A 14124-nucleotide genomic window follows, 5' to 3' on the forward strand; every position below is an offset into this window, starting at 1 on the left:
ACACAGCACAGCCAGTGATTTTCATACAGAGCGCTACGTGACGTTACCAACATGAAAGCCTAAACAGCCTACTTACAATATTATCGATTTCAACGACGCCAACTTACTTAGCCAATCTTCCTCCTTCTGGGATTGCATGATAAGCGAGGCCTTTGAAATTAGATCCAACATTGTTTGATTAACAAAGAAAGCGGCGTGCAACTACGTCAGGCTGAAACCCTTTATTGAGCCTAGAAAAAAAAAGCGTTCCCGTACAGTGAGGCATCCGACAGTGAGAGACTCTTGCAGCCGGAGTTCGGAACCGGGTGCCGCTACCCCCCATCAACGCCACCTCCCACCGCGGCGGCCATACAGGCAACGAGCGATAAGAGCGGGGTGGTGGAGGGGGTAACGACCAACGTATGTGGGGCGCCGACAATACCGCAGCAATTGTTATCAAAATGGTTCAAATGGCTCTGAGCACTATGGGACTTAACAGCTATGGTCATCAGTCCCCTAGAACTTAGAACTACTTAAACCTAACTAACCTAAGGACATCACACAACACCCAGTCATCACGAGGCAGAGAAAATCCCTGATCCCGCCGGGAATCGAACCCGGGAACCCGGGCGTGGGAAGCGAGAACACTACCGCACGACCACGAGCTGCGGACAATTGTTATCAGGGACCACCTTTCTGCTCAAGTATCATGGAGAACTCACGACGTGACCCGGGCGGACACTCGAGAATGCTACAAGTTAGAAGTACCCTGGAAAATCATCGGACTGCATGTCAGTTGTTTGACTATGTGTACGTACATTGGTACTAGTATATGTTGCTGAAAAGTGACAGTTTATTACTAGCTGACAAACCCAGCATTGCACAGGTGTTCATTTTGCCAGTTTTCTATTAGCAACGAAAATAAAAAGTTGAATTGTGTTGTAGAGTATACTGAATGAATTTCATTCCATGTATTCGTGAAAAAACATTTAAATTATGAAACAATCGTACAAAGAAATATGCATAATTTACCAATGATTAAGTACAATATCCAAATTAGTAACATAGTACAGTGCCGGCCGCTGTGACCGAGTGGTTCTAGGCGCTTTAATCCGGAACCGGGCGGCTGCTACGGTCGCAGGTTCGAATCCTGCCTCGGGCATGGATGTGTGTGATGTCCTTAAGTTAGTTAGGTTTTAGTAGTTCTATGTCTATGAGACTGATGACCTCAGATGTTAAGTCCCATAGTGCTTAGAGCCATTTGAGCCATTTGAACATTGTATGCAAAATACAAATTCTCTGTGATATTTACTTAGCTACTGCAGTCGGTGTGAGATGATTTCCGGGCAGCTTCCATATGCTGGGCGCAGCTGGTCCGGCTGTCTACGACGTTATTTTGTATACATCTCTATGGCAACGCCTCTTCATAGCTCTACAGATGCCTGTTGTTACCGCCTAACGCCGTTTCTCACTTCGGCGTTGAAAGCTATCAAAACGTCCTTCCAGGTGTCAGGGATGTCTTAGTAGTAAAGAAGAACTGTATTAAAACTTCATGCACGATGCGGCATTTTTTCAAGCATCCATTATTTATAACGTCGTATCTCCTGAACTCCGACAGGTACGTGGTTTTTATCATCCCCCCCCCCCCCCCCCCCCTCCCGTCAACCCTTTCGCGTGTTACCTGACAGTAAGGGATATGCGTATCATATTTGGTTAAAACCGGTCCACCTGGTTTACAAGAAGGTGTGGAACATAGCACACACACACACACACACACACATATATATATATATATATATATATATATATATATATATATACGGATCATGGTAAGTTATCGTACTACTGAGCTTATGTTTCCTTCATGCTGTATTGGTACGGGATACATTCAAATTCTGATTAAAGTGGTAGTGAAAGGTTATTATTTTTGTAAAACGAACTATAATATTTTTACAATGCTATAAAATTAATACTTGCTAGCTACACCTATAGTACGGGTATCGAAATAAAAGTATAAGATTTGAGTAATGTCGTAACGTCCCAAGGAAGAGTGCCAAATTCCCTATGACTAAAAGTTGTTTTAGTGTTAGCTCCATATTCGCCACTAACACGGGGACAGCGCCTACACGTCAACACCGATTTCGTCCAAATTTATGGCATATGCGGGGAATGACCAGAAATAAAAGCGACAAAAGTGAGAGCTCCATATGGCCATGCCGACTGGGTGAGACATAAGACATTTATCTTAGCATACTGTCTCACCAGGCGGCGATTGGCGCAGCGGAAAGAGCACAGTGTGGTAAACTGAGAATCGATTCCCCACGCAAAAGCTTCTTTTATTTTCAGTTTTTACGTTACTTACTCCGCAAATAAACCGAAATAATGCTCAAATAATTGTATTTATTAATTTATTCGTAAACGGAATGAAGAGGAAAAGAAAATTTGGGGACTGTAAATAAATTTCCAGGAAGGGGCTGTAAGGTATAGACGAGCACTTCGTATATAAAATTAGGTACTTTTATTATTTCACTGTTATTGATAAAAACGTGGTAGGTCGTCATTGCTTGTAAAACAGGGGAAGCAGTTACTGTCTCGGCAGCTTCCACACGTCATAAATGCTGCACTTTTACAATAACGCGATTGTTTTAAAGTTTATATAGAAAAACTAACTTGGTTTAGATGAACAGATAGTTCTTTCCCATAGCACAGTTTGGCAGCAAACCACTCGTAACGCATCGATCAACCAAATATTGGCGACGATAGCTGGTAATGTACAGTGGAAGGAATTTTGATTCCTGTTCCTGTTGGCCTGACAATCGTCGGTTGATGAAAAAAGGGATAGTGTCATGTAAATCAGAGATATACGGATAATTGTTATCTAACGTCGACTCCTGTTATGACTGAATACAAGACTGGATTCCTCCCACTTAGCCGGCCGCTATGTCCGAGCGGTTCTAGGCGCTTCAGTCCGAAACCGCGCTGCTGCTACGGTCGCAGGTTCGTATTCTGCCTCGGGCATGGATGTGTGTTATGCCCTTAGGTTAGTTAGGTTTAAGTAGTTCTAAGTCTACGGGACTGATGACCTCAGATGTTCAGTCCCATAGTGCTTAGAGTCATTTGAACCATTTTTTCCTCCCATTTCCTTTGGTCATGGGGCCTGAAGATAGTGTGGTGAAACACTGAAACTTATTGCGTAAATAAATTAAATGCTATAGAGACGGCTGCAGGTGTTTTAATTTTCATTTCAGGATAGGAATCCGTCAACCCACAGAAATACCTTGTTTAACAATTTGCAATCTGATCAAGTAGCATGATCATACAGGATCAGATGTAGGTAAAGCAAGTGGCAGACCGGTTCATTGATAGGATACTGGCAAAGAGCTGTTAGACTACAGAGGTGGTTGGTTGCGCTAGTGTAATTGCTCAAGTGTGTGAGATCCATACCATACAGGACTGACAGGGGATATTGAACGAGTACAAAGAAGGGCAGCAAGAATGGTCAAAGGGTTTTTTGTCCCAAGAGAAAGCGTCAAAAATATGCTGAAGAATCTCAACTGGCAGACACTTGAAAATATATGCCAACTGTCCCATGAAAGAGTAAATACAACGCTCTAAGAATCAGAACGAACTGAGCAATCTAGGAATATACTACAACCCGTAAGTATCGCTCTTGTAAAGACGACGAACAGAAGAGTGGACTAACGACAGCGAACACAGAGGCATTTAAGCAGTCATTATTCCCGCGTTCCACATCTGAATGGAACGTGAGAAAACCCTAATAAGTGGTACAATAATTATAGACCTACATCACTGAGGTCAATTTTACGTAGAATTAAGGAACATGGTCTAGGCTTTCGTGTTATGACGTTTGTGGAGAACGGAAAACGTAGGCTGGTCAACTGCCTAACCGATCTGTGTAAATCAAGTAACGAAAGACACGTTGCACAAGAAACGGAAGTGTATGTCCCTCTCGACAGGAACCGGGAACTGGCGTCGCGCCATAGCATGGCGTCAGCAGTTTGGGCTTGTACCACCAAGAACAGGAATTTCACGTTCTGAGGGCGTTCTAGCAGCAATCAGCGCAGAGCTTATTGTGAACCAGTATCTTGATTTCACGAACTTCACAGATGGCGTGATACTACAGAAGAGATTAGTGGCTTCAGTTACTAAGGTTCTTAGGATACAGTCTTTTAGATACGTAACGCCGCAGACTAAGATGTTAACGAACTTGAGCTGTAGCGATTTTGTGCAAGTGAAGCTAAACATTTAGAAAGCTGCCCACAAGACAAGCAGGCAACTTCTTATCTTGTGCAGAATCACACCAGATGAATTTCGTAAACTTCTTTTGAAAATTGGCCATGTGGGGAACATCTGCATCCACTCCTCAAGCTACTGTGGTTGCTGACAGCAGAGATATTCCTGGTGCAGCAATGACTACAACGAGGGGATTCCTGACGAATCAGATGGCGAAGCCGGTGTCAGTCTGCACCGAGCACCTCCCAGTGGTTATGAAGAAGATGGTGATGATTATGATAACATCGCTAACGCACCGGCAGTAGCAGCAGATTTCCATGCAGCTCCGAAATCATCTGCACATCCTCCCCTTCCCTCCCCCTGCCCTCCATCCCTCCCTCCTAATTCTGCGTGAAGTGGAGTGCGGTGACCATCAAATACTGGAAGGTATAAGAATGGCATAACAATAAAGTGCAGTGAGAAGCACAAGTTATTTAATATACACTATTGACCAATAAAATTGCTACGCCACGAAGATGACGTGCTACAGACGCGAAATATAACCGACAGGAAGGTTGGTTGGTTGGTTGGTTGTTACGGGGAAGGCGACCACACAGCGAGGTCATCGGTCTCATCGGATTAGGGAAGGACGGGGAAGGAAGTCGGCCGTGCCCTTTGAAAGGAACCATCCCGGCATTTGCCTGGAGCGATTTAGGGAAATCACGGAAAACCTAAATCAGGATGGCCAGACGCGGGATTGAACCGTCGTCCTCCCGAATGCTGACAGGAAGACGATGCTGTGATATGCAAATGATTAGCTTTTCAGAGCATTCACACAAGGCTGGCGCCGGTGGCGACACCTACAACGTGCTGACATGAGGAAAATTTCCAACCGATTTCTCATGCACAAACAGCAGCTAACCGGCGTTGCCTGGAGAAACCGTTTTCTGATGCCTCGTGTAAGGAGGAGAAATGCGTACCATCACGTTTCCGACTTTGATAAAGGTCGGATTGTAGCCTATCGTGATTGCGGTTTAACGTATCGCGATATTGCTGCTCGCGTTGATCGAGATCCAATGACTGTTAGCAGAATATGGAATCGGAGGGTTCAGGAGGGTAATACGGAACGCCGTGCTATATCCCAACGGCCTCGTATCACTAGCAGTCGAGATGACAGGAATCATTCCTGCATGGCTGTAACGGATCGTGCAGCCACGTCTCGATCCCTGAATCAACAGATGGAGCCGTTTGCAAGACAACAACCACCCGCATGAACAGTTCGACGACGTTTGCAGTAGCGTGGACTATCAGCAGCATGGACTCAACGACGAACCTGGGTGCACGGATGGCAAAACGTCATTTTTTTGGATGAATCCAGGTTCTGTTTACAGGATCGTGATGGTCGCATCCGTCTTTGGCGACATCGCGGTGAACGCACATTGGAAGCGTGTATTCGTCTTCGCCATAATGGCGTATCACCCTGCGTGATGGTATCGGGTGCCATTGGTTACACGTTTGGGTCACCTCTTGTTCGCATTGAAGGCACATTGAACAGTGGACGTTACTTTTCAGATATATTACGACCCGTGGGTCTACCCTTCATTCGATCCCTGCAAAACCCTACATTTCAGCAGGATAATGCACGACCGCATGTTGCAGGTCCTGTACGGGCCTTTCTGGATACAGAAAATGTTCGAATGCTGCTCTGGCCAGCACATTCTCCAGATCTCTCATCACTGAAAATGTCTGGTCAGTGGTGGCCGAGCAACTGGTTCGTCACAATACGCCAGTTACTACTCTTGATGAACCGTGGTATCGTGTTGAAGCTGCATGTGCAGCTGTACCTGTACACGCCATCCAAGCTCTGTTTGACTCAATGCCCAGAGGTGGTTGTTCTGGGTACTGATTTCTCAAGATCTATGCACCCAAAGTGCGTGAAAACGTAATCACATGTCAGTTCTAGTATAATATATTTGTCCAATGAATACCCGTTTATCATCTGCATTTCTTCTTGGTGTAGCAATTTTAATAGCCAGTAGTGTATAAAACATATATAAAACATTTCTAATATATAAAACATTTTCTAAAATATTTATATGAAACGTTTGTTATATAGAGCATTTTATTTTATTAATATATAAAACATTTAATATATAAAGCATTTCATTTTTAATATATAAAATATTTCTATTAAACATTTAATACGCAAAACATGCAATATATAAAACATTTCCATAAAACATTAATATATAAAATATTTCTAAAACTGGTATGAGTACACCCAAACGAACTTTATAATAATTTAGAATTTAATGCCTGCTTAACCCGATTATAGAATCCCAGTGCATTGCAGGTTGGCCTTAAATATTCTATTATAATTGGACATCCCAAAGGAGAATCTATTGCGTATCCCACACCCAGAGCATCAGACAGTATTCTTCTGAGAGTGTAGAATTGGACAAGAAGATTAAACCATTCTGTGTCTCCTTCGGGAGACGTTCACAAGAAGAAATTACCCATCTGACATCGAGCAATTTCACAGATATTTTGCTAACGTGTGTGGACACTCATACCTTGACCCAATGCTCTCCTCTTCTATGTTCTTTGTTCACACATGGCACGCATTACAAGGGATAGTTCCTACATATTCACCGTTTCAGATATGAATTTTTCTGGAGGAAGAAAAATTTTTCTCTATGTGGTTATGCTCGTAGTTGATTTTTTAATGATTTTACATGCAAGAAGTACCCGTTTTCAAAACAGACTTCGTACATTTGGCTTCATTTTGTGGAGTAAAATAACGAATTACGAAATGATCATTTAATAATTACCATGTGGAATAACAATAGCAATATTCAGTTACACAGTGGAATGTAGCGAACCAACCACATCCGTGTATGCTAATGGTCAAGAGCTGCTGCGCACTGGTACATTGACTTGCTGATATTTTCATAGTGGTGCCCATCACTTGGCAGCACTTGCGCAGTCTGAAAAGGTTGATCATTAAAAAATGTGTACCTCAGATTTCCATTGGGAAAAAAACATTTGTTGCAGCAAACGTTAATGTACACAATTGCAGCCAGAGGGTCTGAAAAGGTTAATGTTGCGCTATGTAAACTAGCAACGACTTAAATACGAAAACTAATTGACGAGTTGGTTGTTTCTAAGGCCCATGCTGTAGAATCAATTAGATCCCACGGTTTCCTGTGGATATGTCAACAATTCCCGGCCATGATAAGGCGACGTTCGGCATTTTCATTAAAAGTAGGAAATTTACTGTGACCAAGTTGGCACAGCTATGTTTGAGGTGCATATCGTCACAGTAAGCGTGAAGGACGTGCAAAGTGCGTTATAGTAGGCATGTACGTGCAGTATTCACATCCTATCGGACCTTTTAAGGATAAACTCAGGCCGATAGCCCTTTATGAGTGAGGTGTGTGTCTCTTTGTGGTGACATATTGCAACCTGTGGCACAGTAAGCAAACTGACGAATGAGATAAGACAGTAGAGGGCGCAGTACAGTAATTAGACTTCATTGTAATAAGTTTAGAGAGTGAGCTGAGTACATTAGAGGGAGGAACAGGTATTTCCACTAATAAAGATGTCACTTTAGCAAACTGGGTGGCACAGCTAAGATTAATAACTGGCAAGTGTCCCAATACCTGGCACCCAGTGACAATAATGCAGATGTCATCGAAGGGGAGAGAGGTAACAGTAGAGAGACAAGCAGATGAAAGAGGATTGGAATCGCTTAATTGCCTACATTGCAGCATTTCCAACTAATCGTTTCCCGTACTTGTAAACTTGGGCTCCCAGCTATTAACCGAACACTTGTAAAGAGCACAGAACATTAAAAATCCCTAAGAAAAAGATAGTCAGACTACAATGCCGTGGAGACCAGAACTTTCCATGGTGAGGCGAAGGGTAGGAGCAAGAAGAAGAGCTTATCAATGTGCTTTAGGGGAATCCGAGCGTACTGCGAGGCTTCATGAATACAGGCCAATTATGATGCGCTACAAAACATTGCTTCATGAAATTATAAGAATACACTGGTATAAGTTTTTCGAAGGCAACTGCAATTTACCGAATGGGGAAGACCGTATATTGTTGATTGGAAAGCTTAAGTAACCTACTACCATGTCCACGATTCGTAGAAAATAGGGATCAATGACAGTTGAATGGAGGAAGCTTGCTTAATACCTGCCAAAAGCTCTGCTTCTTGATGATAACACGAACACATATTTTAAAATACGTGCACAATTTCGAAGTGAAGTAGATAGAGAATACGACACTCAGATGAAGCTGTTTCGTTCGCTCAGGAAGAAGCTGCAATTGCAGTTTCCATTCTCAAAACTGGAAAGTCGCCAGGCTCGGATGGCGTCTACCTCGAGGTCGTCCGGGTGATAAATCCACCGTTAGTGCATTATTTGACACTATTAGTAAACGATGCGTTGCGAATAGGTAGGGTCGTGGCGATTTCGAAATGTTCAAATGTGTGTGAATTCCTAAGGGACCAAACTGCTCAGGTCATCGGTCCCTAGACTTACACACTACTTTAACTAACTTATGCAAAGAACAACACACACACCCATGCAAATGGGAGGACTCGAACCTCCGGCGGGAGGGGCCGCGCGCTCTGTGATATGACGTCTCAAACCACGCGGCCACTCCGCGCTCTTGGCGATTTCGAAAACAGCTCGGACAGTAGTGATTAAGAAGGGTATCACCGAAAAGCTGTAGACCTATTTCCTTATTAAACGTCTTGGTCAAGGTCCAGGAGCGTCTGGCTTGTAACCGGTTGCAAGCACCCATGGAGGTCTTGGATCTGACTCACTGCCATTACGGATCCAGGAAAGGGTAGATGATGCCGTTGATAAAGCTATTCAGATTGTAGAAAATTTAATTACGAAGCATGCAGTTGCACTCATGATTAACATTACAAGAGCATTCGATAACCTTTGGTGGCCTACACTTTGGGGCCACCAAATGTCTGTACCAGAATTGTGTCTATTATTGTAGTGAGAGTAGCGTCTAATGACATGCGGGGCAGAGCAAGGTAATAAAAACGATTAGCAAGGCTTGTTCACGAAACTCCTTAAGTAGTCCATTGTTCCGGGATTTTCGTATTGAACTCTTGTTAGACGTGCTAGACAGGGCAGATATTGTTGAATGTGTTGTTGGGCACGCGGATGAGGTACTAGTGGTTGTGTCTGTGAACTCCAAGTGAAAAGACGAATGTTGTGTTCGTTCAGTTAGAACTGTGGTGCACGCAAACCAAACTGGCTATAGCCGTCCATAAAACCGCGTACATACCTCTGAAGAGAAGACTCTCTCGGTAGAAATCCTTCCCCGAGGCTTGGTGGAATTCTCGTAAAACGCAGCACAATTTTCAGGAATGTAAGTATTCCTCTAGGCGCGAAAAGGAACTACTTGGAATGTGTAGCATCCGATGCTCAAAATTATGCACAAGACTGCCCGTGTTGACACTAACGTCTGTAAATTACTGATGCTTGTAGTGCTGTTACATCATGAAGCTTTCTTTAACGCCATTGCGAGTTTTCTTTCCAGAGTCTGGGCGCACCGCCTTCAATTGGAGCGTTACAGAACAATATTACGACGAACACAACGGAGCGTACTCTTGAAGATCACCGGTGACTTTGGCACATCTGTCGCGGGTTTACTGAAAATTCTGGGGATATGTCGGTTCGATATCGTGTAACGTTACAGGACAGCGTTGTATTGGCTGCGCCCTGAACGATGTCGAATGTACGGGATCACAGGATTCCTCAACTCTAATAAAAGACGCTTAAGAGCTGGGAGAACGGCAGTTTGTCTGGGACATTAGAAACACGGTAAGGTGGGTATAGAGAACACTGCAAGCAGTATGCACGACATTGACCCTACTAGAGGTATGGCGCACCTATTAACAGGCCATGGTCCATATCCCAAAGATCTACATCGAGTAGGATGTGGTAACACACCAATATCTGAAGGTGGAGAGGCTAATTTTCACTGATTACGTCATTTTTAGTTGCCCCTGTTTACGGTTAGAGAGGCAATGCAGAGAATTATAATTATATTGTGACTTGCAAGCCGTTGTAAATGATCAAAATTAATAGAGCTTTCAGGCTTTAGTATCAAGTAGATACTCTGAAGATCAAAATAACGCGACTTATCTGAGGAACAAAGGCACAACTAAAATATATTTAGGAGAAAAATAATCTAAAATTACAAAATTAAAAGTGCTACAGCCACTCACACAGGTCTACGTAGACACAAGGTATGCCGAGGCATGCATATACCATTGGGAGCATTGTAGAATAGTGTAGCGACAATAGGTATAGATGTAGGTACAGTTGTAATTAGTCGGAAAGTCTCGATCGCTTCCGAGGTATCCAGTAACACATGTAGCAGTATAAGCTGAAAGCTATTCACTTAAAACTTTAATCAAATTCCCTTTATTTTACGTCGTCTTACTTGATTATATTTTCAACATTCCGTTTTGTTTCTACATTATTTATTAACAACAGCTGCTTTTAACACAAGAATGTCCAGTAAAGCCTGGGCAGGTTCAGAGCGAAAGGCACCAGTGAGCGTAATTTTTTCCCTAGTGTTCTCTCCTAAGAGTCGTCATTCCCCTGGTGTTTCGGTGGACATTTGCTATTTCGCTTTGGCAGTGTGTAGCTGAAGTCGTCCCAGACATACACCACTCGTCGCATGTTTCATGCGTTGTACAGTGTCGATGGAAAGCGTCGATGTTTTACCGTTGCAAACAAAAATTGTTTTCAAATTTTACTTGCCCATTCGACAGATGGGTCCCAAATTAGTCTAGTCCGATATGCGTTTTAACAAGGACAGTAAAACACGAAGAATAACCAGTATTCCAGCAGCGACAGACTGCCCTGTCCCGCGATGACGGCTACCGCCATGCAGAAGTGACGCTAAGTTGCTGTTGGAGTACTGATTATTCTTCGCGTTTCACTGCCTTTGTTTATTGAATCGGATGGTGATTTTAAACAATATGTAGTTGACATAAGGCAAATGATTTTATACAATGTACATATGATATAAGACGAGATTAAACCTTAAAGTCCGTGTTTTTCAACCAGTTGATTGAGCTGAGTGAGAGACTGAACAAGTCATCGGGAATTCCAGGGTATGAATGAAGTGGACAGCGTTGGACTAAATGTTCAACTGTCTGCTCTTCTTGATTACAGTCACACATTGGTGAACTGATCCAGTCCCATTTGTACTTAAAGTAGCTACAACAACCGTGTCCAGTCCTTAACCTATTGAGGTGACTCCAAAGTTTCCTCGGTAGGTCAAAACCTTTTGACTTCTTTGTGGGATCAAGGTGATGGGCTCTTGTTCCCAATGTTTTTGTTGACCATTCACAGTTCCAGCTTTCATTTAGATCAAAACCATCCGCGATGAGTTGTCCAGTAGTAACACTTGCTGGTCTTCTTGGTCGCAATCGTTGCTGTGGCGGATGACAGAATTCCTAGTGCAGTGGTAGAGAAGGTGATGCAGAGATTTTCTTGGCCTCCCTCAGCAGAGCTTGTTTCCGCCTTAAGTGAGGTGGAGGGATGTGACTCAGTACAGGTAACCAGTGGCATGGGGTTGATTTTATGGAACCAGTAATGCAGCGCTTTGTGTCGTTAAGTTTTTCCCTTGTTAATACGTACCCATAAAACGAATATCTTACTAGACTAATTTGGGACTGCTCTGTCGAATGGCAACGTAAAACATCGATTTAAAACAATTTTACTTCTAATGGGAAGCAAACCGACGCTCTCCTTCAGTGCTGGGAATCGCAGGGAGGAGGTGACGAGCAGTATTTGTTTGGGCTAACTCTAGCTGTGTTTCACAAAAACGAAGCCGCAAGTGTCTGCCGAAACACCAGAGAAAATGCGCCTGACGAGTCTTCCATGTATATAATCGTGCTTATTGAATATGTAAGACCTGTTTGTAGTCGTAATTTTTATGGCAATAAATTGTATTGACTGAGATGTAGACGTAGATACAGATACTCACATCTGACGCCTGCTTTGGCTAGTTAGTGGGCAACTGTTGTTCTGCTGCCAAAAGCCGAAAAAAGATACTTGTGGCGCCAACTTGAGTTGGAATATTCGTCAAGTTGCGCCAGTTTTTCAGAGGTAGCTGCAGGGAGAACTTTCCAGCTGGTGTGGTGAAAAACGTCACAGGTCATCACGTGTGGAACATTTCTACATCAACATCTACATTTATACTCCGCAAGCCACCCAGCGGTGTGTGGCGGAGGGCACTTTACGTACCACTGCCATTACCTCCCTTTCCTGTTCCAGTCGCGTATGGTTCGCGGGAAGAACGACTGCCGGAAAGCCTCCGTGCGCGCTCGAATCTCTCTTATTTTACATTCGTCATCTCCTCGGGAGATATAAGTAGGGGGAACCAATACATTCGATACTTATCCAGAAAGACACCCTCTCGAAACCTGGACAGCAAGCTACACCGCGATGCAGAGCGCCTCTCTTGCAGAGTCTGCCACTTGAGTTTTCTAAACATCTCCGTAACGCTATCACGCTTACCAAATAACTCTGTGACGAAACGCGCCGCTCTTCTTTGGATCTTCTCTATCTCCTATGTCAACCCGACCTGGTACGGGTCCCACACTGATGAGCAACACTCAAGTATTGGTCGAACGAGTGTTTTGTAAGCCACCTCCTTTGTTGATGGACTACATTTTCTAAGGACTCTCCCAATGAATCTCAACCTGGTACCCGCCTTACCAACAATTAATTTTATATGATCATCCCACTTCAAATCGTTCCGCACGCACGCTCCCAGATATTATACAGGAGTAACTGCTACCAGTGTTTGTTCCTCAATCATATAATCATACAATAAAGGATCTTTTTTTCTATATATTCGCAATACATTACATTTGTCTATGTTAAGGGTCGGTTGCCACTCCCTGTACCAAGTGCCTATCCGCTGCAGATCTTCCTGCGTTTCGTTGCAATTTTCTAATGCTGCAACCTCTCTGTATACTACAGCATCATCCGCGAAAAGCCGCATGGAACTTCCGACACAGATGTCGCCGGCATTTCCCTCTGTCAGTGTGCGCTGTCGTGTCGGCAGGTGGAGGCGCGCGCTGAGGTGGGGACGCCGCCGCCGCGCTGCTTCAAGCCCAGCCTGGAGGAGCTGCGGCTGCTGAAGGAGCCGCCGGCCGAGGGCCGGCCCGCCATCCGGCTGACGCGCTGCTCCGAGCCGCCCACGCCGCCCACGCCGCCCTCGCCGCCCCCGCCGCCCCCAGCGCCGCCCTCTGTGCTCGGCGCCGGCAGATACGCGCCCCTCGAGCCCATCAAGCGGCGCGACTCCAGCCAGATCTGAGCGGCCGCGCTCGCGCCCGCACACACCCCGTTTGCTCTCCCATACGTCACGTGTTACATTCGTACACATTACATAACATATATATCGTTATTACGTAGCTAGGACTTTTGTATTGTCAGCTAGAGCGATAGATTTTTATTACAATTTGTGGAAGTGGACTGTGAAAATTTCGTATCAGTTGTTGAATTTGAAAAGCATTTTATTGTTATACCTGTTAGCATATTGTATGTAATTTAGTTTTTGAGATTTATGGCAATGTTGACAATTGTTACAAACATAAAATATACGCACTTTCTTTTACCTCGTTCTCATACGTTGTTCTCAGTATTAGATTCCTTACGTCCGATTTCCCAGTAGTGCCAACCCGTTTCACTGTAGTAATTAGTAGTATTTTGTCGCAGTTACAAATAAGAGTCAAAACGTTCCTCGAAATATTAGAACAAGAATATTTCTTTTATTTACATAATTATACATCTCACTTATTACAGAATACCCCCTGCCCCCCTTCCCCCCCCCCCCCCCCCCCCACACACACAATAA

The 14124-nt window shown here is 44.0% G+C and overlaps 1 protein-coding gene across 1 annotated transcript in view; it reads left to right on the plus strand.

Annotated features, from left to right (window-relative positions):
- LOC124716520 (WASH complex subunit homolog 1-like) overlaps positions 1-13884 on the plus strand; it is a 312571-nt gene extending 298687 nt beyond the window's left edge. The window contains exon 3 of the mRNA XM_047243180.1: positions 13333-13884. Within this exon, the coding sequence (XP_047099136.1) occupies positions 13333-13584 (252 nt within the window). The 3' untranslated portion in view covers positions 13585-13884. The remainder of the gene's footprint in view (positions 1-13332) is intronic.
- The last annotated feature ends 240 nt before the right edge of the window (positions 13885-14124 follow it).

Source organism: Schistocerca piceifrons, chromosome 1 (genome assembly GCF_021461385.2).
Source record: "Schistocerca piceifrons isolate TAMUIC-IGC-003096 chromosome 1, iqSchPice1.1, whole genome shotgun sequence".
Lineage (NCBI taxonomy): Eukaryota > Metazoa > Arthropoda > Insecta > Orthoptera > Acrididae > Schistocerca > Schistocerca piceifrons.